At 50.7% G+C, this 23,326-nt stretch overlaps 2 protein-coding genes across 4 annotated transcripts; both read right to left on the bottom strand.

The window, feature by feature from the left end:
• Nucleotides 1–2,273: 2,273 nt before the first annotated feature.
• PSRC1 (proline and serine rich coiled-coil 1) lies at nt 2,274–6,019 on the bottom strand. Of its 3 annotated transcripts, XM_029229953.1 has the most exons (8): nt 5,794–6,019; nt 5,352–5,411; nt 5,203–5,260; nt 4,322–4,763; nt 3,849–3,963; nt 3,510–3,758; nt 3,093–3,186; nt 2,274–2,928 (listed from the first exon to the last, which is right to left on the bottom strand). In XM_029229953.1, exons 1-8 carry the CDS (start codon nt 6,017–6,019, stop codon nt 2,925–2,927), a joined length of 1,248 nt encoding a protein of 415 aa, XP_029085786.1. In that variant the 3' UTR covers nt 2,274–2,924. The 3 variants fall into 3 exon arrangements, with proteins under 3 accessions (XP_029085786.1, XP_029085788.1, XP_029085787.1); XM_029229955.1 differs by having other exon boundaries at nt 2,337–2,928; nt 3,510–3,963; nt 5,893–5,965; XM_029229954.1 differs by lacking the exon at nt 5,794–6,019 and adding an exon at nt 5,717–5,757 and having other exon boundaries at nt 2,337–2,928; nt 3,510–3,963.
• A 4,956-nt stretch (nt 6,020–10,975) lies between these two features.
• On the bottom strand, nt 10,976–22,357 carry MYBPHL (myosin binding protein H like). The gene is given in 11 exon segments (XM_029226975.1): nt 10,976–11,041; nt 11,354–11,478; nt 11,686–11,872; nt 12,211–12,347; nt 12,449–12,608; nt 12,747–12,793; nt 12,796–12,882; nt 13,093–13,288; nt 13,842–13,930; nt 22,058–22,162; nt 22,165–22,357. Coding segments are annotated over 11 exon segments (1,227 nt in total). The 5' UTR covers nt 22,193–22,357.
• Nucleotides 22,358–23,326: the final 969 nt, after the last annotated feature.

Below are 23,326 nucleotides of genomic sequence, written 5' to 3'. Positions count from 1 at the left end.
TATGCTTCTCACCAGGACAGGAGGGACTTGTACGGCTGGAGAGGCTGCACAGAGCAGGCAGGATTCCAGCCCAGCCCCTTAGGGCTGAGTCCCGTCCTGGGAGCAGAATTCAGGAGGCAGGGAGGGCTGAGAGGCTGGTGGGAATTGAAAGGTGCTCAGTGACTAGGTACATCCTAACTTCATTCCCCTGGGCGGTCCCGTGTTTTTCCCCATCGGAAATGAAGCAACTACTCATACTCTAGCCAGCTGTGTGCTCTGCCACATTACTTCTGTTACCAAGTTTTGTGTTTTTCGAAGGTCTGTTCAACAAACTAGATAGGGAGTTCACATGGGGGCCATAGAGGGGAGTTGTTAAGAACAAAAACCCCGGAACCAGACTGAGCGACTTAATCTCTCTGAGCCTTAGTTTCCCTGCCTGCAAAATGAGGATGATAATGGTTTGTGCCTAACTGAGCTTTCATGAGAATTAAATGAGTTGACATATGTTAGTGCTTAGAACAGTTCACAGTGCATAGTAAGAGACCAAGAAACCCTGGCTTCCTTCCCTGGTGCTACTGGGGAGGCGGGTGAAGATAGAGTGCATAAAGAGAAAAGACAGAAAGCTCGACCCAAACGGAAGGAAGTAAGCAGGTAGTGAGCTAGAAGGGCAGCCGTGGCAGGCAGGCCTCCTCCCCCACAGATGCTGCCTCCTGAACGTTGCTTAAACAGGTCTGCAGTGCGATTGGAGGGGCAGTTAACGAAACCCTAGACTGACTTAGAGGGCGAAAGGAACATGCCTTGCCTTGTCCTTTTCGGCCACCAGGTGGCAATAGCACGCGGGTCTGCTGCTTGTTTTGCCTCTGAGGACCCACCGGGGCCTGGCTCACACGCAGGCCACACGAACATGCCATCTGCTGGCCACACCTAAGCGTGTGTCTGGGCTTGCTTCTGTCAGACACCAGTGCAGGACGCGGTTGGGAGACGCACCCGAGGTCTTCCTGCCCCTGCCAAATGTTCTCCAGAGCCAGACACTCAGTGTCTGTCTCCACACACCCTCCCCCAACTCAATGCTTGGAATCCCAGAGGCTCAGGGAAAGGTGAAAGTGTAGGCAGCTGTCACTGCGATATAGGTGAATGTGTTAAATGAACCTTAAGATCAGCTATAAAAAGAAGAAAGCCACGGGGTGGGGGGGGGGGGCGGGCCTGGCCCAGGAACAGGGGAAGGGCCTTTTAGTGCCCCAGAAGGGGGCCTATGGGCATGTAAACCTGGGGGGGCGGGGCACCAGCTGGAACTCACTCCCTTGGCCCAGTTGCCTGACTTCCTTAAGTCAGGGCCTGGCCTCCAAGGAGGAAAAGTCCTCTCAAAACTCATAAGGAATTGGGCTGGTTCTGGCATTTCCAAGAATCGAAGGCTGTGAGAAAAGGGAGACCCTCAGTTAATCTGTTAAATGAATCTTTTGTCATTCATTTAACAAACACCCCCCCCCCATCTTGCACTCAAATATTTTTTCAATAAATGAATAGAACTCTCCACCACATACAAATCACAACACTAGGCACCGCAGAGGTGTATAAATCCTGGCGCCAGCCCTCAAGTCTAGTAGGGGTAAGAAGAGAACACCAACAATTCTAAAGACGTAAGGCAGAACATAACAAGGTGTTCAGGCATCTTCTGCCTGAGGCAATCAGCAAACCTGAACACCAGGGTACCCACCCGAGGGCCCCCTCATCCCATAAGTACAGCAGACAAGATGCTGAATTCCTAGGAGTATCCATTCTCTTGCCAGGAAAGGACACCCACGTTTAGAATACAAATAATAATTTACCAAGACCCTGGTTTGATAGCCTCACACACTGTGAATTAAACTCTACTTAGGGCTCCCCTGGTGGCGCAGTGGTTGAGAGTCTGCCTGCCGATGCAGGGGACACAGGTTCGTGCCCCGGTCCGGGAAGATCCCACATGCCGTGGAGTGGCTGGGCCCGTGAGCCATGGCCGCTGAGTCTGCGCGTCCATAGCCTGTGCTCCGCAACGGGAGAGGCCACAAGCAGTAAGAGGCCCACATACCGCAAAAAAATAAGTAAATAAACTCTACTTAAGTTGATCTGGACCTTCTAATGACATATGAAGCCTGGAAATGCCTAGAAAAAGGCAGCCTGTTCCCATCGAATGCCAACAAGGGGGCTAGTCATAGCCTGATTAGCTGGAATCTCAAGGGCCTAAGGCCTATTCAGACCCCTGCCTGGGAAGCCCATCCTGGCTCCCTCATTGGAATTACACAGGAGTTTACTCCAAATTTGTTAGAAATTGGAGCAGGATTTACTTCCACATGTATTCAGAATATAAAAATATACTCATTTTATTTTAGAAAAATGCAGACCAATGGAGTAAGCTTATCATAAACTGGCCTGTTAGGAGTCATAGAATCCACAGGAAACAAGTTCTGGAGACCAGATGCCTGCCTCTGCCTCTCCAAACAGGCCTGAGTCCAGTAGAGGATGTTATTCAGGAGGACTGCTCCTTGGAGAGCACGGAGGTTAGCTACAGAGGCCATTCACATGTAAATGTCCATCGAACCAAAGCCTGGGATGAAAATCAAACTCTGTGGAGCTGGACACAAGAATGGGGGTGGATGAGGACAAACCACTCTCGAGCATTTCTTATTTTCTGTTTAACTTCACCACTGGGAGGCAACCTCTTTTTCCTATCTTGTTTCAACTGAGAGTTTGATTCCCCTCCAGCTCAACCCGAATCCATCCTATCTCCCACGGTCTCTACTCCTGGGGCACCAGCCATGGTGGCAGCTCTTCCTTCTATCCCTGGGCCAGAATCTGCTGGAGTCAGGCCTGCCTCCAAGGAGAGAGCTTGGGAAGCTGAATATAGAGGTGAGTCCAGGCAGTGACTATAGTAGTTTGCTACTGAATTCTTGCTTGCTGTCCTGATCTCTTTACCTAAAGAGACAGAAGAAGGAACTGCTTTAAATTGCCCTTCTTTCACAAGCCCATTTGTCACCAGCTGAGTTCAAGTTCAGGAAGAAATGGGACTCCCTGCCCCTCCAGGCTCCCCTTGTCATCCCCATCAAGGGAGAAAGAGACAGCATCTCAACGTGTCTTACCTGGTAGGTCCTGGGACTGCAACTTTCCTGGGGGGCTGCAGATTGCTGCGACCGGCACCAGGGATGGGAAGATTTGGTCGCTGAGAAACAGGAACTTGATGGGTGTTAACAAAAGACATGAGTTAGCAGAAGGTTCAAGTGACCTTCTCAAAAAGAAATACTGGATGAAGGCAGAGTGAGTTTGGGATTAGTGCCTTTCTTCCCACCCAAGATAAAAAACATATGGTATTTGAAAACTGAGGCTCAAACTCTGCCCAGGCCCACATTCTCTCCTTAACTCAGCCTTCCCATCTTCAAACAGAGCTGTAATGAGGGTGGAGAAAGTCACTGCTACCAACTCTGGGAGGGTGCGTTCATGCTGGGCAGGGGTAGGTATTCTTCCTCCTGATTTCTTATCCTTATGGCCACTCTTCTCACCTCTGTGCCCTGTGGCACTTGGTCTTGGAAGTCCTTTCCGAGCTGGCAGGGAATCTGGAGGAAGGGCACCTTTGCTGGATGGTACACTCCGGCTGGTGAGTGGCATCCTGCTGGCAGGCCTGGGAATGGCCGACGGAACAGGCAGTCGACTGGAAGGTTTAGCAGCTGCTCCCTGTGGCCGAGACAGGCGCTGAGAGTTGCTGGTAGAAGGCTGTGGAGCCAAGACTGGTCTGACAGAGGTAGGTGGGCCTGGTGGAGAGGAACAGAGGAATTTTAGGGTCAGCTCCGCATCCTCCCTCCTCCCACTCACCCACAGCTTTGCTGCCCAGGTCTTCTCACTTGCTGTTGCTCTCCCACTGGGCCCGGCTTTCCCCCGGACTGGAGGAGTTGATCGGGCAAGAGGAGAAGATGCTGGGCTTTTGGATGCAGGGAACAGATTGCAAGTGGGCGACTCCTGAAGCACAAAGAGAGGGGAAAAAAAGGACTAGAATGGAAAAAGAATCTGTTCTGCTGGCTGATTAAGGGACAGAGGTGGAGAGCTGCCTAGATCCCAGTAAGGAAGAGCAGAAGTTAGCTACCAACATCATCATCACCACCAATGCCATTTATTGAGAGCTGACTATAAGCATTATAGAGCTCACGCACAGACGCGGCGGTAAGTGCTTTGCTTATGGTACCTCGTTTAATTCCAACAATCCTATGAGGTAGAATTTGACTATCTCTATTTTACCAACAAGGAAACTGCTCTATGCCTGCACTGAGTCAGGCACAGTGTCGGGGGCACACATCTAACCCAAACCCTCTACACTCACCCTCTTCATGCTGGAGGGCCTCTTTCCAGATGTTGCTCGAAGAGCCCTGACTGACACCTTCCTATCGCTGCTCCGGAGTCGGGGTGTCACGCTGCTTGGGGAGGGAGTGCTCCGAGACAAAGAGCTCACGGTGGGCAGCAGGTCTCGGACAGGACTGTCCTTGAGCACAAAGGTCTCCCGCCGAGGGCTGGGCTTCACCCTTCGAGGCCCCGGGCCCTCACCGGTGTTCTCCCGCTCCTGCAGGGCACACTGTTCCAGATGAGCTGCCAGCCGGTTGGCTTCACTGAGGATTTCTTCCAGCTTCTCTGGGCTGAGGGGGCCTAAACTGAGCCTCAGACTCTGGGGGGCGGGGGCCACTGCATTTGGGTCACTTCGATGGGAGAGACCTCGTCGGAGGGGTTTCTCCGGAGTCACCGACACTGCTGTATCTTCTTCCTCTCGACTGAGAAAGAAAACAAATCAGGCACCATGCCCACATGGAAGAGAGCAGGAGACTACAAGGGAGACTGGGCAAAACCCCCACTACAGAGCTAGGAACACAACCCCAAACCCTGATACCCGTGCTGGCTGTGAGATCTAAGTGATGAGACAGCCAGTTCTAGGAGGCCTTCAGCACTTACTGACATTGGGAATTATGCCAGGATGTACATGAAGCAAATCCACTTACCCTTCTTCTTAACACCCTGAAATCTCGTTCCAGCTTATCCCTTCTCCCCTTCCCCAGTAGTGTCATAGGGGGCGAAGTCAACCAGCCACCCAGAAGCCCCAGTGCACCCAACCTTGCTAAATTACCAATCCAGACCTAAGGCCAATAATTCAGCAGTAAGGTGTTAGAGACAACCATTGTTGGAAGAAGGTAAGTAGGATAAAGAGTCTACTACCTGTCAGATGGTGACAGCCCCCCGAAGTCCAAGGTCTCATCTGCTATAAACTTTACATCTGTAGGGGAGGAAAGAAGGAATGCCAGCCTTTGGTCCCTAACACGGCTCTCAATCACAGGGCCTCATTCTTCCCTCCAGCGTTTCCTTACCTTCTTCTAAATCTTCCATGTTCCAGCCAGCAGGAGCAAAAGTCAGCTTAGACCCCGGAGCTGGAGAGAAAATACCTTTCCTCAGGTCTCCATCCTGCCCAAGGCCTCCCAGCTAGACTCGGTGCAAGCCAGGGGCTGGGAGTCACGCTGGAGGTAAAGCAGGCGTTCCAGCAGCGGCACCTGCCCCTGTAACTGAGGTACTCTTACCTCCGGAGCAAGTGCCGACAGATGCCCCCATCCTCCCATCTCCTTCCGCACATTGGCCCCCGCCCCACTGCGACCCGACCTCTTCTCGCTGGGGCGGTCTACGCGCCCCATCCTCCTCCCCGCCACCACCCTCCGGGTTCTTCCTCTCCCCAAGCCACCTTTCCACTCCCCGCGGCACCACGCCCACACCACACCTCCACGCCACCCTCAGTTTTCACTTTCTGACTCGCCTCACCTCCCGCGGAAGGTGTTTTCCTCCCACAACCTAGTCCCGGGAACCCGCTCCGAGGGGGCGGGGTTCCTTTCGAATCTCTCAGGCCCCACCCACTCCTACCACACGCGCTCAATGATTGGTGAAGGCCAGCATCCTCAGCCCTTGTGGGGCGGGGCAGTGGAAGGGTAGCCGGCCGGAAGTCCGCAGGTGGGGGCCGAGTGGAAAGCCGTCCCAAGAAAGGCTTCATTTGGAGGGCTGAGGCGAGGAGGCCGCGAGCGCGTTTGCTTGCCCGGGAGACCTTGTTCGGCTTTCCTCCCGGAGCCGAGCCTGCGAGGGGCGGGACCTCGCGGCGACGCGCGAGGGAACGGGCCAATGAGTGAGAGTTTCGCGACCTGCCGTCCCCCTCTTCTCCGCCCCCTCCTTCTCGTGCGGGGCAGAGCTGAGCTTTGACGCCCCTTTTGACGCCCCTTGCGGCGGTCGGCCCTAGAACTAACGCTCTGCCTGAGGAAATTCGTTTTATTGGGCTCACTCGGCTCACTCCATTCGGAAGCGCAGTGTTAGCCTGATCTCTCAGGTGTATTCACGGAAGCAGCTAAACATTTATATTTTAGGTATATTGAGGTTCTCTAAGACGTACATCTTCCATCGGCTTTTTAGGCGAGAACATTCGGTACCTGAGGCATCCAAGGTGTGAAGAAAACTATGGGCTTTTCAGACAAGGAGATTTGGGTTCAGATTCAACCGTGGCTCCTCTGTTGACAAGTATATTGAGTATCTTTGACCTCTCTGAGCTTATGTTTGACCCCTCGCTTATCTAAGAGGATCGTGACCGTCGCAGTACACGGTTAGGAGGATAGTTATGAACATCAAGTTTTATACCGTGTGCCTTCCTCTAAATTAAACGCTGTGGTGTAAAAAGCTTAAGCCTACTTATTAGGGATTTTCTTTGTTGTTTCCAAGGGTTGCCTGTGAATAGACTGGGCCACCAGTCTTCTCAGAAGTATTCTAAAATTTTTAAGTTAAAAGTCCCGAAAAGAATGGTTGAAGAGCTTTCCCGTAAACAAAGAGCCTAAGCTTTTAGTCTCCAGAGTTTATGACCGTTATTTTGGAGGTTTATAAGGCTTTTTTTTACTTCCTAGTTTTTAGTTGTGAAGTTGAGGTGGTGAGGTTGGCAGGAGTGAGATGATACAGTAATAAATGCCACAGGGGGCAAAGGAGGCTTGGAATTTAGTGGTGTGATAAGGGAGAGGGTGGGGAGACCCGGAACTTGCAAGCTTGTGTGAGGAAAAGCTGAGAGAAGAGGATTGCCTCTTTTTCCGTAGGTTTCCTGGTGACAGTGGAATTTTAGTTGCTTGCAGTTTTCAAATTGTTTGGAGGTAAGAAAACCAGAGCCAGTAGCTTCTCTCTCTTCAGGCAGGTAGTGGAGATCAGAGGGAAAGAAGCTGTTAATTAACTGCATTCCGTCTTCCCCTAGGAGCAGCCTGAGTAGGGAAGTTCTTCACCCGCCTTCAGGTAAGTGGAAGAGGCAGTTTTAGCAAGTTGGAAGTTAGTTTCTTCTAAGGAAACTCATCTCCAATTTTCTGTCACCAAATTATGATTTTGAAAGCTGTTGAAGAAAAAAAGCAATGGATCTGCTTTCTCTTCCATCAGAATGACAACAAAGCCAGAAAATATAGATTTCAGGCACAAGAATTCTTCACTCAGCATAAGGCCACTAATCTGGGAAATAACGTGTCCCCCTCAGCTCAACTCCAAAATGGTATGTATGAATAAGAGTTAAAGATTTTGGGTAAATTATGAAGAAATGAATTAATGAAGAAAGTATACCCCCTCCCAGGCACATGGTAAGCCTTAGTTGAGAAGGTACTTTGAGCATAGTGTTGAGTGCATAAATGATAAACTTAAGGATTCCAGTGCAGTTCTCCTTGAATGCCGGGAAGCCTCTTGGTCACTGTGTACGTGACCGGCTGGCTCGGGACTCTGGCCCCTGCTCCCTGATGGCCCTCTCAACATTCTCAGCCGGGGTTCCGCAAGTGCCTTAGACCCTACAAATGATTTGTGTGACTATTTTCTCAGTTTTCCCAAGGATGCTACATAACTAGTAACATTCTAGATGCATAGGAAGAAGTTAATTTATGACATACAGTGAATGCCTTGGGGCATTGGGACTTTCTCATAGAACTCCAGTTGAGAGAGGCTGGAATAGATACTTGGCCTCAACTGAAAATAGGCCTTTGGTCTGAACAGAAAAGCTCTTCTTCACACTCAGCCAAAACATATCCACTTCCTCCTCGAAACCTTGCCTTATATTTACTGCCTCCTAGAAAGTTTTTCTATCTTAAACCCATGATTCCAACCCAGACCGAAACAGTAGGGGTCCCTGGGTGAAAGAGATAAGAGGAAATAGGGAAGACTTGAATTCAAACAGACGTGATTCAAATCTTAGAACTTCTACTTTCCAGTTACATAACTTGGAGCAATTTATAAGCTTCAACTCAATCATTTGTAAAATGAAGATTAAAAGAGAGAACGCCTGATGCGTAGAAAGCTGTTTCAGTTATGTATTATTGTGCAACAAACCACCCAACATTTAGTGGTTTGAAACAACAGCATCATCTGCTCATGATTTTACAGCTTGGGCAGAGCTGTGCAAGGACAGCCTGTCTCTACGTGAGGAGTAGGTTGGGTTTGACTAGGGTTGAGGGGTCCAAGGTAGCCACACATGTCTAGGGCTGTGATGCTGGCTGTCAGCTGGGATGCTTGGTTGTCCTCCACGTGGCCTCCCATAATTCAGCAATCTATCCTGAGATGCTTTACATGGGAACTGACTTCCAAAAGCAAAAGCAGAGACTAGTAGACTCTCAACTGGCATAGCATCACCTCCACTACATTCTTTTGGTCAAAGCAGGGCACATGGTCAGCCAAATTCAAGGGGGGAGAAAAAGACTCCAACTCTTGGTGGAAAGAGCACCATGACCATTCCAGGATGGGAGGAATTGTTGCTATCTTTTGCAGATTCCATCACAGGATGCCTTCAGTATCTTATTTGTTATAGAAATGAAAACATGTAAGCAAGAGCACATCACTTTTATTCTTTCCCCAGGGCTTAATGAGACTCTGCACTGGTTTCTTCACTATCTCCCAGCCCTCACATCTTAGTGCTCTGTCTTTAATTAGCTATGTGTGTATTTATGTGTCCTGCTGTCTGTGTCTCTGTGATAGATGTGAATCCTGTTTTCCAACTTATACTGGAAAGCATAGAGAGGAAGAGAGCAGGTCATCTTGAGCATCCCCCTTTGAGCACCTAATACTGTATAGAGTTGTCATAGACTGTCTAGAGAAAAGGACAGTGTTAGGAACCTCTGTGGAAGAGAATGTAGTTATGGGAAGAGAAAGAGGAGTCTGGGGGCCTGCAGATTCCATACAGTCTGAATAAAGGATTCCAACTTTTTCAATGGTTTTCTATATAGAAAGGCTCAAACAGATGGACACTTATGCAGCGAGGATCCACACCTTTATTTAGATTAGTCCAAACAGACACTATGCTGGAGCTTCTTAAGAACACAGTCTCTCCACAGGCTTCCTGGAGGCACAGAAAAGAGAGGGTATGTTGTGGCCATAACGGCAAACAGTGAGAGCTCGTCCAGGCTGCTGAGGTGACCTCCTTTCATGGTCCCTGGGTCCTGTGCTCTGAATTCTGTATTTACCCTGCTTCGTTGCTGGCACTGACCAGGAGAAATGGAGAAGGGCACTAAGAGTAACAAGGATAACACCAACACAACATGACATTAACCTTAACCTTAACCTTAATGCAGAGAAGGAATTGAGGGATGGCGAGAGAACTGGCTGTGCAAGCCAGCTGGCAGAGAGAGATCTCCTGAGAAGCTTGTACTATTTTTTTTTTTTTTTTTTTTGTACGCGGGCCTCTCACTGTTGTGGCCTCTCCCGTTGCGAAGCACAGGCTCCGGACGCGCAGGCTCAGGCTCAGCGGCCATAGCTCACAGGCCTGGCCACTCCGCGGCATGTGGGATCTTCCTGGACCGGGGCACGAACCCGTGTCCCCTGCATTGGCAGGCGGACTCTCAACCACTGCGCCACCAGGGAAGCCCAGAAGCTTGTACTTTTAATGCATCCCTCAAGGTTTTCATTTGCTAAAGATCAGTGAGAGGCTTAAATAAATGGCTTCTGGGATGGAATTAATTCTTGGGTTTCATTGACCAGGAGCTGCAAGTGAGAGGAGATGTTGGGAACCACTTCTCTTTAATTCTCTCATGAGCTTCCTTTTCACCCCACTCATCAGTTTGTACACAACATTTCTGCTGTGAGTGATTTAGAGTCTGAAGGAGTTATCAAATTCTAAATGATGGTCTGAGTTGCCCTTTGCCATTAACGTCCTGCTTGGGACCACATTCCCCACATGTTCAATTATTGTTGACATATAATGATAACAGTGGTTTTCTCCTCTTGGAAGGGAAGGAATCCAAAATCTTCAAAGTATAAAGGAAGCAAACTCATCTGGTTTTCACCATGCTTAAGATACTGAGGTAGAAACACTTAATTGATAGGAACACCTTCCTCTCTCTTTTTCTGCCATGTGGTGGTGGTGGTGACCTCGGCCATCCTCCACTCCTGATTGTTTTCCTTGACACCTTTTCTTACAGCACCTGCTCACTCCCTCCCACAAAACCCCCTTACAATTAGGTAGATGCTATCACTCTTCTTCAGAGGGCCACTAGGTTTAATTCCTGTCATCAACTTGAGGAGTACAGATACATAGAGGATGTGACAAAAGTAGACCTCATCTATGGTAAATTCCCTCCACAGGGATGATAGTATTCACTTACAAGAAAAAAAGTGGTTAAAAGAAAAGTGGTTGCCAGTGAGTGTATGGTTGAAGGGCTCAGGAATATATATCTGTCTCAGACTCAGCAACACTAGCCATAAACATGAAATACTCCATTCAGATCCCCTGTACCTCTCCTTACCTTCCTCAGAGTTGCCCATGTCTGCTTAGCGTGCCTCAATTAGGAGCTGCAAAATTCAGACATCTCTCTGTGTTGACATCTCTCCGTTTTAACATCTCAGCAATCTCTGGGAAACCTTTCAGAGCATCGAGAAGGGATATACTTCCAGGTTTGGGGGGAGTCCATGGTGCTAATTAGGAGGCTATGCGGAGGGAAGAATAGGACATGTAATGGCCCATTCATTCCTGAGTCATGCTGCACATGCTCAGAAAGTGCCCACTGTGTACCAGAAACTGGGCTGGACACTGGGGGACAAGGTGAATAAGATGGTCCCTGCCCTCACAGTGCTCACAGTTTATGGGGAAACAGATCAGTAAATAGATAATTATAAAACAATATTCTAAATGCAATGATGGCAATCTGAGCAAGGGGACAGGAATGGATAAATGAATGAATACTTTAAAAGCGGTAGAGAGGATGTGCAATATTCCCATTTAACCAACTAGAGACGAAAGTCCTCTGGTTTGTTTAAAAGCCCAATAAAAAGCTACAGCTTTCCTGGATTGAGTCAGATTGTATAGTTTAATGAAAAATGATCTGGGTAAGGTCCAGCAGACTTGGCCTCTTTTCCACCATAGTGCCAACTCCTCAATTAACCAGCACTGGAAATCGCAGGTAAGCTGATCAATCACCTCCCTGTGCTTTAGGTTTCTCCTTTGCAGAGTGGAAATAGTGATTCTTCCTATATTACAGAATTATGATGGAGAGAAATGAGGAGTGGATGATAAAAATGGCTCCTAAAATACATCCTGATGATGACAGTGATGAGAAGGCCTGAAGGGGAAGCAACCCGAGCCCTTCTCCATCTGGGCTTGTGTCTCTGCCCTCGACTTTCCCACCTGTGGAGAGAGGAGGTGATTGCACCCTAAGGTGCGAGTTCTGCCCTTACCTTTCACATCCACCCGACAGTCTACTGACGCCTCCCCCAGGGGGTTAATGGCCTTGCAGGTGTAGATGCCCCCGTCAAAGGGGCCAGGCTTGTGGATTTCTAGGGAGCAGATTCCCAGGTGAGTGAGGGCCCTGTACTTGGGGTTGCCTTGGATATCCATCTTGTTCTTTAGCCAGGTGATCTTTGGCTGGAAGATAAAGATGAGGGGGGTGAGTTAGGAGCAGCCAACAGGACTCCAGCCCCCCTGACAGAGAGACACAGCTTTGAATCTCATGCCCAATTGCCAGCAGGTCATTAAGTGACATCTTCATATATGAGGAACAAACACTAAAAGCAAAACTGGAAACATTGTCCACACCAGCCTGTCTTGGACACCAGTGCCCTGAGTGTTCCTACGTAATGTGCTGTGGAACAGGCAGATGATGGTGACGGGAGCAAATGTTTTGGTTAGAATGTTCTTCGACACAGCTAAGGTTAGAGCAGAAGCAGAAAGCAGCACAGCCACCCACAGACCTCCTTGCTCACCTTGGGGGAGGCATGGATGCAGCAGAAGAGCTGGGTGTCACAGCCAATGACTGTAGTGCAGTCTGCCAGAGGCTGGGTGAACTTCGGGGCTTCTGAGACATCTCACTGGACAAACCCCTTGGTCTTGTAAACAGTAGCTGAGGGGACCAAGAAGGGCCTTGCTGTAGTGCCTGAGAGCCCCATCCGTCTTCAACTCTTTCTCCTTAACTCTTCCCAGCTCCAAGTCTCAGTGCTTTACCTGCTTTCTGGATGTGGGCCGGGTCGGCAGTGACAGAGGCTGTCTGGCTGAGCCCACACTGGTTCTCAGCAAAGACTCGAAATGCATAGGAGTTGCCGACGATGAGGTCGGAGACTGTGCGGCTGGCGCGGTGATAGCGCTCCAGCACCGTGAGCCACAGCTGTGGGGCCCCGGAAGATGCCCGGAATGAGACCCCTGTTTTGGCAACTCACTCCACCCCAGCCTCCTGCGTGGAACTACCAGAGTCCCATTCCAGAATGTGCTGTTCCTCCCTCCCTCCATCCCAGCTGGGCCTCACCCCAGATTTGGTGTCAGCCTTTTGCACCGCATATCCCAGGAGTGCGTTCCCGTGTCTTGGGGCAGAGTCCACTCCAGGGTAGCACTGGAGCCCCAGACATCCACCAACTTGATACTCTGAGGAGAGCCTGGCCTCTCTGAAAGGGCCAAGCATGGCAGCGGGCATGGCATGCCTCACACGCCAGGACATTACCAGGAGGGGCCCCTCCGCTTCTGCTCAGCCACCCCTCCCTTCACCCACCACTGCGTCCCACAGCCCCGCTTCCCCGGCTCTCTGTGCTGATTCCTCTTCAGGCTGGGGTGGGAGCCCCCAAGGACCACGTCGTCTCCCATTCCCCCCACTGTACCGATCACCAGGGTGTCAGTGGTGGCGGTGGCCTCCAGCCCGCCCAGCTGCACGTGGAGCTGGTAGTGACCCAAGTCAGCACACTGGGCCTCTCGGATGAAGAGGTTGGAGTCCCGCTCCCCATTCCGCATGCTCACATGACTGGCGTCCAAGGCACAGCCGTCATGCGTGCGCATAGCTTGAGGTTGGGGTTTGCCCTGAGAAATGGGGAGAAGGCTGTGAGCTGCCCCGAGAGGCCTTTTGCCCCTCCCGGCTGCAACAGGGGTCAGATCCACCAGGTCCACGTGGTGACTTGACTCGCAGCTGCAAATTCCTTGAGTGAGAGGTTGGTGGACTGTCCCAGGGGACTTCCATCTCTCAGCAACAGCCTCAGGATCATGGGAAAGGGGGATGGCTTTGAGTCTCCCCGCCTCTGAGAGTCTAGGTCATGGACACTCAGGGCAGCTGGGACTAAAATTAGCTGCCCAAACTCCTGAGAGCCCTCCAAACTGAGAGCTCCCAGACCCCTGCTGACTGAAGGGCATGGATTAGCCTTACATCATCACCTGGGCATGCCCAACCTGACCTGACCCCAACACCCCGCAGGAGTGCTGATGGAAGGGCTGTTCGGCCTCACACTTGGTGACATGCCCCTTCCATTCAAGGCTAGGACGACTGTCCCACTGCTAGCAGGACTCTTGTGTTTTGTTTCCAAATCAAAACCCTGGCCTGGCTCCAGTCATGGACCCAACGTGGGGCTGTCATGATCACCTGGAACGGGATTAGTAGATTCAGAGTGTCTCCAACCTCCTGGACGTAGGTCTGCCTCTGGGCCTGAGGTAGCCAGATCTTGGGGTGCTCTGAGGGATGGAAAGATAGAGAACGGGGTGGTGAGCCTCCCTGGGGGGAAGAGGAGAGTTTAGAGGAAGTAGAAGTGGATGCTGCATCTAGCTGTGCTCCATGGCCAGGTGACCCAGGCAACACTCAGCAAATTAAGCCCTCTCTCGGGGAATGGGAAGATAGCTCCCATTGTCTCACTGGGATTTAGGGATAAGCAACCAGCTGTGGGATCCTGTAGAGAGAGTCTCAGCAGAAAGAGCACTGAAGCACGAGCCTGACACCTACTTCTTTTAATTGGTAACTCTCCACCATCGACTTTTCATCAACTGAGATTTCTTTTTTGTTTATGCACAGACCAGTCCAGTCCGAGTGGTCTGTCTTTCCACTCCTTTTCTACATTTGTCCTCAACAACACTCCTTTTTTCAAGGCCACTTTCAATGTCAATCCTGACCCCCAAGTGTCCGCCCCGCTCCCCAGTTTGGTGCCAGACCCCGAGGAGAAAGCTTTATATTCTGCAGGCAGAGTCAACACCCTGGCCCCACCAGGACAGCACTGATGTCACTGCAGAGGGAGCTGGCGCCTGGTCCCTTCTCTGCAGGGCTGCCCTGTTCAGGGGCCTGCACAGTGTCTTCCAGTCTGTGGAGGATCACTTTGTACAGTCAGAATCTGGGAAAGATTAGGTCCACTTCTTACACCCCCTTGATCTTCCAGGCGTGTTCCAGTGAGAAGAGAGATTAGATTATGTTTATTGGCTTCCAGGATGAAGACAGGAGATGCTCAGGAAAGTGCTGAGAGTAAGTTTGGGGAATGACCAGGTGTAAGTTCCTCTCAGGATGCCTCCGGCAGCCTTGGCTGAGGAAGTGCAAACATCCCACCTGGGTTCCTTTCGGCTCCTAGCTGAAATCTACTCCATTTTCCAGACTTCTGGTGCTACTGCTTCCTCCTTTCTCAGGCAGAGACAGTCCCCCGCTGCTGTAGTCTTACAGGGAGTGTGACAGTCTCAGTCCCCACCAACTCCCCAGCCTCCCCGCTCCTTCATTCCTATCAGTTGGAAGAACTCCGCCCCAGCACACAACTGTGGCAAACAGCTTGATAGCAGATCCCAAACTTTTTGATAACACACATTTCCCTGTAAATACATCCCTGAACATTCACCCCAATGTATGTATGTTTACTTACAAATTGAACTGTTTAAAATGTACATTACATAATGCAGAATTTGAATGGTGAAATTGAAAATAAAATAAACGAAGGGTCTACAAAGCTCTTCCTACACCTCAGTTTGTAGATCGTTGTTTAGAGACCAGGAACTTCCGTAGTCCGCCCTGATTAGCATCTTGAGATAACTTGGGCTTTGTGGATGAAGATAGACAGAAATATTCAGTGCATGCTGTCCATTTTATTTGCCTAGTTTCCTGTTTCACCCTGTGGCTTACGTTTTAACCTGGGTTGTGCTGTCTCAGGCTGCGCCTCACCCCTCTACCCTGACAGAAGTGGGAACTGTGTGGTGCAGGGCCTCCAGTGCTCTAAGCGCTGTCCTGCCCGTACAGCCCAGGGCCTGAGGCCTCAGCAAGGACTCAGCTCGGAGCCCAGGCAGCTGAATGACCCTGCTCGGCTGCCCTCTGTTCGACTTTGGCAGTTTGGGTGGAGGCGGGGCATGAAGAACAGAAGAAGTGTTGTGTGATGTGTTCCTTTCCTGTGGCCATCTTGGCAAGCGACCAAGGAGTTGAGAACAGGCGGATATGACTTCAGGGTTTTCTGCAAAAAGAGGGTGGCAATTGAAAAGGAGGGTCAAAACCTCATCTTGTTGGGCTTGGTTCCCCACTGCTGAGTGGGGACCTAACCCTTCACGCTTGCCGGGGAGAGGGCTGGGGAGAAGCCGGCTCTGCTGTCCCTTGCGCTGCCTACAGAACCTCTGAGTTAGGAAGGACCTTGGTGAGCACCCAGAGCAAGGAGAAGACTGGAAGGAAAGGGCTGGGAGAGAGAGACAGCTTTGCTGTTGACCTCACAGCTGGTTGTGAAGTCGTGCTGGCACCATCTAGGAACGTGTGTCTGAAGGACCTGTTCTCTGAGCATGACAGCATATCTGTCCACTTACCTGCCCTTCAGTGTCCACCTGGGACTGGGCACCACAGTCAGGGCTCCTGCAGTGATCTTGCCCCTGGAGGGAAGAGGCCAAGAAGGGAAGGCAGGGGGCCACACTCAAGGATTAAAAAGGCTGATGTGAGGAAAGGAACCCAGGCTGTCACGCCTGGAAGAGGTGCCAGTTGAGCCCTGCTCTGCTTACACCTCAGGTAGGAAGGGGGCTTCCATAGGTAGGTGCATGCTGAGGTATATAGTATTTGTTCCCACTTAGTCTTTCCTAGAAAAGTATCTTGGAAAAGGTTAGCATTGTTTCACTTGAACTAAGGAGGAAAATGAAAGAAATAAATTTATGTGGAACGTAAGCTAAGATGGGGGAATTAGGAGGAGGATGAGCAGAATGGCCCTGAGATCCAGAGGGGATGCCAGCAGGGGGCAGAGACAGAGAAGAAAGGCTGACAGCGAGGATGGTGGATTCTTCCTCCCTGGAGGGCTCCCGGGCCAGTTCTTTGCTTAGAAGTGGGATTCCCTGACAAGATGGTGAATCAGTAGGGGACAAACTTAAGTTACTATTTAGAATGTTCTAAGTCTGAGGACTAGTAGGCGAGGATTCTGCTCTCAGCAGTCTCCCAGCCCCAGTGGGAGGGCAGAGGATGGGCTTAAGGCTAAAGCCGCTGACAAACTATGGGAGGTGACAGTGTGTGACAGCTCCAGGTGCCTGGGCTGCAGCAAGCTCTTCCCCAGCGCACCCCAGGCCTTGAATCTGCCCAGCAAACAAGAGCAATCTGACCCCTTGCTAAGAGTGTTAATAGGAGGGCTCATCTGGGACATCTCTTTTCACACATCCACAGTCAAGCGAGGTGTTAATTGTACTGACCTTGGAGAAACATGGCTTTCCCTGACGCCCAAGGTCTTTCTCCTCCTCATATGCCAGAAGGGATGTGAACCAAAGGCTACAGCCCTAAAGCAGAACCTCGGGTTTCTAAGACCAGGTCTGAGACAGCTGCAGTTTGTCTATGAGATTTTCTCCCTTCATAGAGTCTCAGGTAAAAGACGTTTTGAAAAGTCCTTTGAGAGCCCTCGGCTTCTGAGCTGTGCTGCTCTCAGCACTGAATTTCTCTCAGACAGAACACTGTCTTAAAAAGGAGTGGAGAGGAGACTTCTTAAAGTCCAGAGATCTCGACTTCTCTTGATGAGAAAATCCTTCCTAATTCTACCGAATTTCATCCTGCTGAGGTTTATGCCCATTTCCTTATTCTCTGCTCATGGGAAATAATTGTTCCCATCCTCTCATAACTTGGTTTCGCATGGCTAAAGACTTTCTGCCAGCGATTCCCTAAGGACTGTGTAGTTCAGATTGATGGTATTAATTATGGCCCGGAGAATGAAGGAACAAGATAGACACATTGAAAGAGTGGAGGAGTGTGTGCGTGTGTGAGTGTGCAAGACTGTGAGTTCGTGTGCATGTGTGCACACACATGCACAGGCCTGTGTGAGTGAACGGTTACCAAAAGAGGGCAAATGCACAAGGCAAGCTATGGCTCCCAAAAAACCCCAGAGATTTCCAGGGATCCAAAAAATACCAGCATTTCTTACAGAAACATTAGCAGATGCATAGGGTGTGGACTTGACCTTATCAGAAACTTGTCTGGAGGAGTGTGGTGGGAAAGAAATGTGGTGACTTCAAAAAAATAAACCTAAAAACCTTGTGAAGGACAAGAGTGTCACTTCCTTGAAGGCCATGAAACCGAGATCAGAAAAAATAAAAGGACATAGAAATAGGCAATACTCCTCTGAGGAAAAGACTCCATCACCCTCTCCCCTTGTGGCAGTCTCCCCCTCATGCTGATGACGGTAGCCCTGGCTCAGTGTCACTTTCTCCAACATTTCTCCAGTCATGATTCCTGCTCATTTCAACACCCAGACTTCCAGTCCCTGCAGGGCCGCTCCCAGCCTTGCCTGCCACTCCTCCAATGAGTTTGTCCTCCCCTGCTTCAGCCCATGGTTCCTTTGGTCATTGTCTAGACCAATAACTATAGCCACTATAGAATCTGAATTTCAAGCGTCCCACTCTCTCAGCACCACCTCCATGACAGGGATGGCTAATTGCTCACAACAATTTGTACATATTATCTCTTCCATAGTATAGGGATCTCTGAGAAGGAGCTGCCCCACTTGCTGTATGACAGTGAGACTAGTTCTTGCCAGTGAAATGTGAGTGGAAGTGATGAGAATCACTTCTGAGTCGAGGCTTTTAATGAATGAGTTTTCTGTTTCCCATCTGCTAGCTGCATGCAGGTGATCACGGGGCCCTAAGGCATGGCGGAGCCACAAGATGGAAGAGGCCCGGGTCCCTGAATTAGTGCTGGAGAACTATCTGCTGAGTAGGAACGCTTGCTTTTAGTTGTTTTGCTAGTAAGGAATAAACATCTATTGTATTTGAGCCTTAAATTCTGAGGTCGCATAACCTAATGAACAGTCTCTATCCCTTCAGCTCCCTCCCTCTAAATCTCCACCAGCAGTGATCCTTCAGCCCACTGAGACCTCTGATCCATTATCTTCCCACCCCTTCACTCTCTATCACCCCTCCATGTTATCACTTTCTTTCCCACCCAAATTAGATTCCATGGTCATCGTTAGACTCACTCCCTTGCCTACCCACTCAAAGCCCTAATCCTTTACCACTTCCTAGCAATACCCAGCCCCAGTTAAATACACCCCCTCAGTGTCTGCATCCACACAGCCAAACACGACTGGGGAAAAATATTACAAAACTATGCTGACTTTAAATTGATGGCCATTGCCTCCAAATGGACCCTGGCAGATCTGCCAGACTTCCCTAATTCACTCAATCTCCTGTTCTCCTGGGTGACTGTTGTACACCCTCTTCTAAAACTTCCATACCTTCTCCTGAATCCTTATTCTCAGTTGACAATCTTGCTAGTGTCTAAAGCCTGCCTATAGCCTATTCTTAACTCAGCAGCCAGAAAAGTCTTAAAACCTACACCTCATCATGCCAGATCTCACCTAACACCCTGCGCTGGCTGCCCATCTGTCTCAGGGTTGAACCAGTGTTCACAATGGTCCTGCTACCTCTTTGACCCCAAACCTGCTATCCTCTCCCTCACTCTGCTACAGCCACAGTGGCCCCAATCCATAATGCACACTCCTGCCTCAGGGCCTTTGCACTTACTGTTCTGTCTGTGGAAAACCTTCACTCTCAATATCTGCATGCATTGTTCTCTGGCCTCCTTTAAGTCGCTGCTCAGATGACCTTTTTAACAAGACTTTCACTGAATATCCTGCTTGAAACAGCAAGTACACTTCCCACCCCAGCACTTTATACCCTCCTCTTTCTCTGCTTTACTTTTCAGCATAGCAGTTATCACTTTCTGATATTTTATATATTTTATTTGCCTATTTATTATCTATCTCCTTACATAGAATGTAATCTCCACAAGGGAAGTTATTTTTGCCTATTTTGTGCATTTTTGTAACAGTGCCTGGCACATAATAGACACAAAGTAAATATTTTTAGAAGGAAGAAAGAGGATAAGAAGGGACAGTGGGAGGGTGGGAGGGAGGAAGGAAGGATGGTCACTTCAAGGCTAGGGATTCAGCTTCCCAAGCCTGGAAGACACAGAACAGTCCAGACTGAAAGAGGACACAGGGTCAGTTGGAAGCAATCGAGCTGAGATCAGCAGACGGGCCCTCCTACTGGGTCTCAGAGTCCCGTCTTCTCCGTGTCAGGGTGCAGTCTGTCCCATATCTCTCACTCTTTCGAAAGCTCTCCTCTGGCCCCTGCCCAGCGTTGCCTCCAGGACACAGTGCGTCTGTGCAGTGCTGAGAATGACAGAGGATGGTTTCCCAATGCCAAACACCTACTTCTGCTTCTTTAGCCATGGAGCAGTCTTTCTTGACTAAAAGCTCAGTGTCGGCCAGTTGCAGTTCATTCTAATGTCACAAACATTTTGACGCCTGCTCTATTTCATGTGTACTCACATGCTAGCCACTGTGCCCTTCTATGTCCCATAGAGCTCCCCATAAGGAAGAGGAGGCGTTAAGAGGAAGGAAAAGTCCTTGGTGCTCACAGGGAACTTGGGGGCCATCTAGTCCAGCACCATAGCACCCCCCTGAAGACCTCTGGCTAGGCTTCAGTGATGCTATGAACTCCCTGAACTTTGTTGAGTATTTTTCTTGGAGCAAGAATCCACAGCTTTCATCAGATTTTCCTAGGGATCCATATCCACCAAAGGGTTAAGAACTCTGATTTAGTTCAACCTCTCAATTTACAGATGAGAAAATAGAAGCCCAGAGGGGTGGATTGACTTGCCTTGGGTCACAGGACAGAGCTAGGGTTTGAACTCATGTCTTCTTTTCCCAACCGGATAACAGATGCAAACACTTTGCACAATGTCACAAGGAGTCCTTGCTGCTAGTGACCTCTGGCATGTAGGTGGGTTGAGTCGCTGGGTGCTGGTGGCCCTGAGGCCACACACAAGATCAGGGCCCTTCAGGCCACACTTGGGGGCTGTGGCCAGGGGCCGTCAGGAGGGAGGAGTGTGGGAGGGATGACCACCCTCCCCCAGGGTTTTGTGGAGACCAGGGGTCAGAGAGTCAGCAGTCCTGGCTCTCATTCTCCCTCTGCCTGTGACTTATTCCCTGGGCCTTTTGGGGAAGAAACTGATTTTCTGCCTCAAGACCATTCCAGCCTAGTATGTTCCCAATAACTTCTGCTCTCTTTACCTGTTTTTCAGTGGGGCAAGCTCGGTCGGCTCTCTGCCTCTGACATACAAATAGCTTCTGAAGACCCAGCATCTTCCATCAGGATGATAAGAGGCAGCAAAATTTCCCTCCACAACCCTATTTGCAGGGAGAATTCAGTCTTTATCCCTGACTTGGAAATAATTTATTATCTATTCATATCTTTGTTTGGCCTCTTCCAAGGCACTCTGGATTATCTCAGCAATCCTTTCGACTACCTTACCAGGTCGATACTATTACTCACCATTTTACAGAGAGGAAATTGAAACTGAGCAGTCAGTTGACTTGGCCAAGGTCACGGAGCTGCTGGAGGTGGCCCTGGGAATTGAGTCTAGACGCTGTCTTCTTTTCTTACCTCTCCTTACCCAGGGGTTCCACGGTGTCTCGTTTGTGGTCTTTGCATCCTCTGCACTCAAGACTCCAAGGGGCCAGAAGTGGGAACTTTGCGCAGGGAACTGTCTTAAATGTTCCGTGCAGCCCCTGTAGTTGCTTCCGCCGATTACCTCGCCGGAGAGGGGAAGAGCCAGGCTCCCGTCTTCCACTTCTGTCGGCTGAGCCAGGTGCAGTGGGAGCCCCCCAGGGTAAATGTCACAGAGCTGTTAGCTACAAAGGCCTCAGCCAGGGGCAGTCTGGGGGGTGGGCAGCAGGGCTGCTGGCAGGGAACTCTGGGGCTGGAAGGGGCACCCACCACCTCCTGGTTCAAAAATGCCTTTATGCTGAGAGGCTCACAGAGACCACAGAGAGGGAGCCAAATTCTTCTTCCGGACGGTCTCTGCTTCCGTGGAGCTCAGGCTCAAAGAGGCTAGGGTTTCCCGTGGGAGCCAGTGGAGATGTTGGGGTAGGTGGAGGACCCACGGCTCTACCAAGGGCGAGGCGGAGCGTCACATACTGTTCACCACTTAGCCTCCCGGTGGCTCCAAGCTTTTTGTTTCTTTCTTCTCCAAATCCAGATGGACACCATCTCACCCCTCATTCCCTTCCTGACTGGCGTTGGTATATCAGGTCCCTGTGACAGACATATTTTAAAGGTAAAAATAAAAACCTATCATTATTAGTCACTGTAAATTGCCACAAACATCATTCACTGACTTTTCGGGTAAAAAGCAAAGACCCAGCAGAGACATTTGAGCAGCAAGCTAGAATCCACCAAGGAAGGGGGTGGGGGCTCCAATGGATGCTCCCCCATCCTAAGTACCAATCCCATGAAACCATTTAGATCCGCAAAACCTATGGAGGTGCAGTCAGGGCGGTAGCGCATCCTCCCAACTCCCACCGCTCACTCCCCATCCCCATGGATCACCTTCTGTGGGGGGCAGGAGCTGGGGAATGGGGCTGACGACCCCCCACCGAGGTGAAGCCTGGGCTCCGTCAGCATCGGCTTCTTTCACCTTCGGCGTGGATCCAAGCCCACCTCCAGAGCTGTGGCTGCCTCCATGCTGGGCCACCCTAAGGCTGGGCTCCAGAGGAAGATTTTCACTGTTGGTGGCGAGGGAGAGGCTGAGCACCTGCTCTCCAGCCCGGCCTCCCCAGGCTCCCAGCCACACGGTTATGTAACAGGGCTGGCCCGTTCCCACCCAGCTACTCCCAGACGGCTGAAGCAGGGGCTAGGGGAAGAGCGGGGAGCAGACTGCAGCCCAGAAGAGCTGAAGGAGGAGGACCCGGTAGTCCTGTTATCTTGGGAAAGAGAACCAACACCTCTCTTACAGCACCAGAGAGGGAGGAGAGCGCTTGAGCTTCAAACAGCCCCTCCCCACCCAGACCATCCGAATGGGGCCTCTGGCTTCTGGCAGGGGGATTGGGTGACATCTCGGCTCCTGACCTCCAGCTCATCCAAGGGTGTCCAGGTCCAAGGAAGGGGCCCTAGGATTAGCTGATTCACAGGCACACCTTTAGGTGGTCTCTCCCTCTCTGCTCCCACATTCGCTGAGTTGTAAAGTCTCGCCAGCTCGGCCTTTATGGGGGCGGCCCCATCCTCTCCACTCCCCCTGTGGCAGTGCAGGGCAGGGTCTGCACCCTGGAGCCACACCCCCCCCCCCCCCCCCCCCCCCCTCCCGGGGCCCCCCCCCCCCCCCCCCCCCCCCCTGGGGCGGGGGCGGGCGGGCGCCCCCCCCCGGGCCCCCCCCCCCCCCCCCCCCCCCCGGCTCACTTTGGCTCCATCACCGATTGGCTGTGTGACTTGTAACCACACATCACGGTCTCTCTCAGGTCTGTTTCCTCATCTGTGAAGTGGAGATAACAGCCATAGGGTTGCTGTGAGGATTCAAAGGGGTAATCTGGGTAAAGTGCTTAGCAGAGTGTAGCCGACTAAGTGCTCGATAGATGTAAGCTATTTTTAGGTTGGGTCAGCACTTGTCCCTTTCAAAGCTCCCTTGCCTATGAGATAAAGTACAAATTAAGTGAGAGGCAGCAGTGATGGAGGGGAGAGCCAGGAGCATAAGGTTAGAGGACTTGAGTGTGACTCTGGGCTCTACTACTCACTCATTTGCTAGGTGACCCTGGGAAAATCACTTACTCTGAACCTCAGGTCCCTGGTCCATGAAACAAGGGATGATGATGCCACAATTGTGTT

The sequence above is a fragment of the Monodon monoceros genome, unplaced genomic scaffold (assembly GCF_005190385.1).
Source record: "Monodon monoceros isolate NGI ecotype Baffin Bay Population unplaced genomic scaffold, NGI_Narwhal_1 Super_Scaffold_18, whole genome shotgun sequence".
Classification (NCBI taxonomy): Eukaryota; Metazoa; Chordata; class Mammalia; order Artiodactyla; family Monodontidae; genus Monodon; species Monodon monoceros.
Note: the sequence above shows the minus strand (reverse complement) of the source record. Positions and strands in the feature narration are given on the sequence as shown.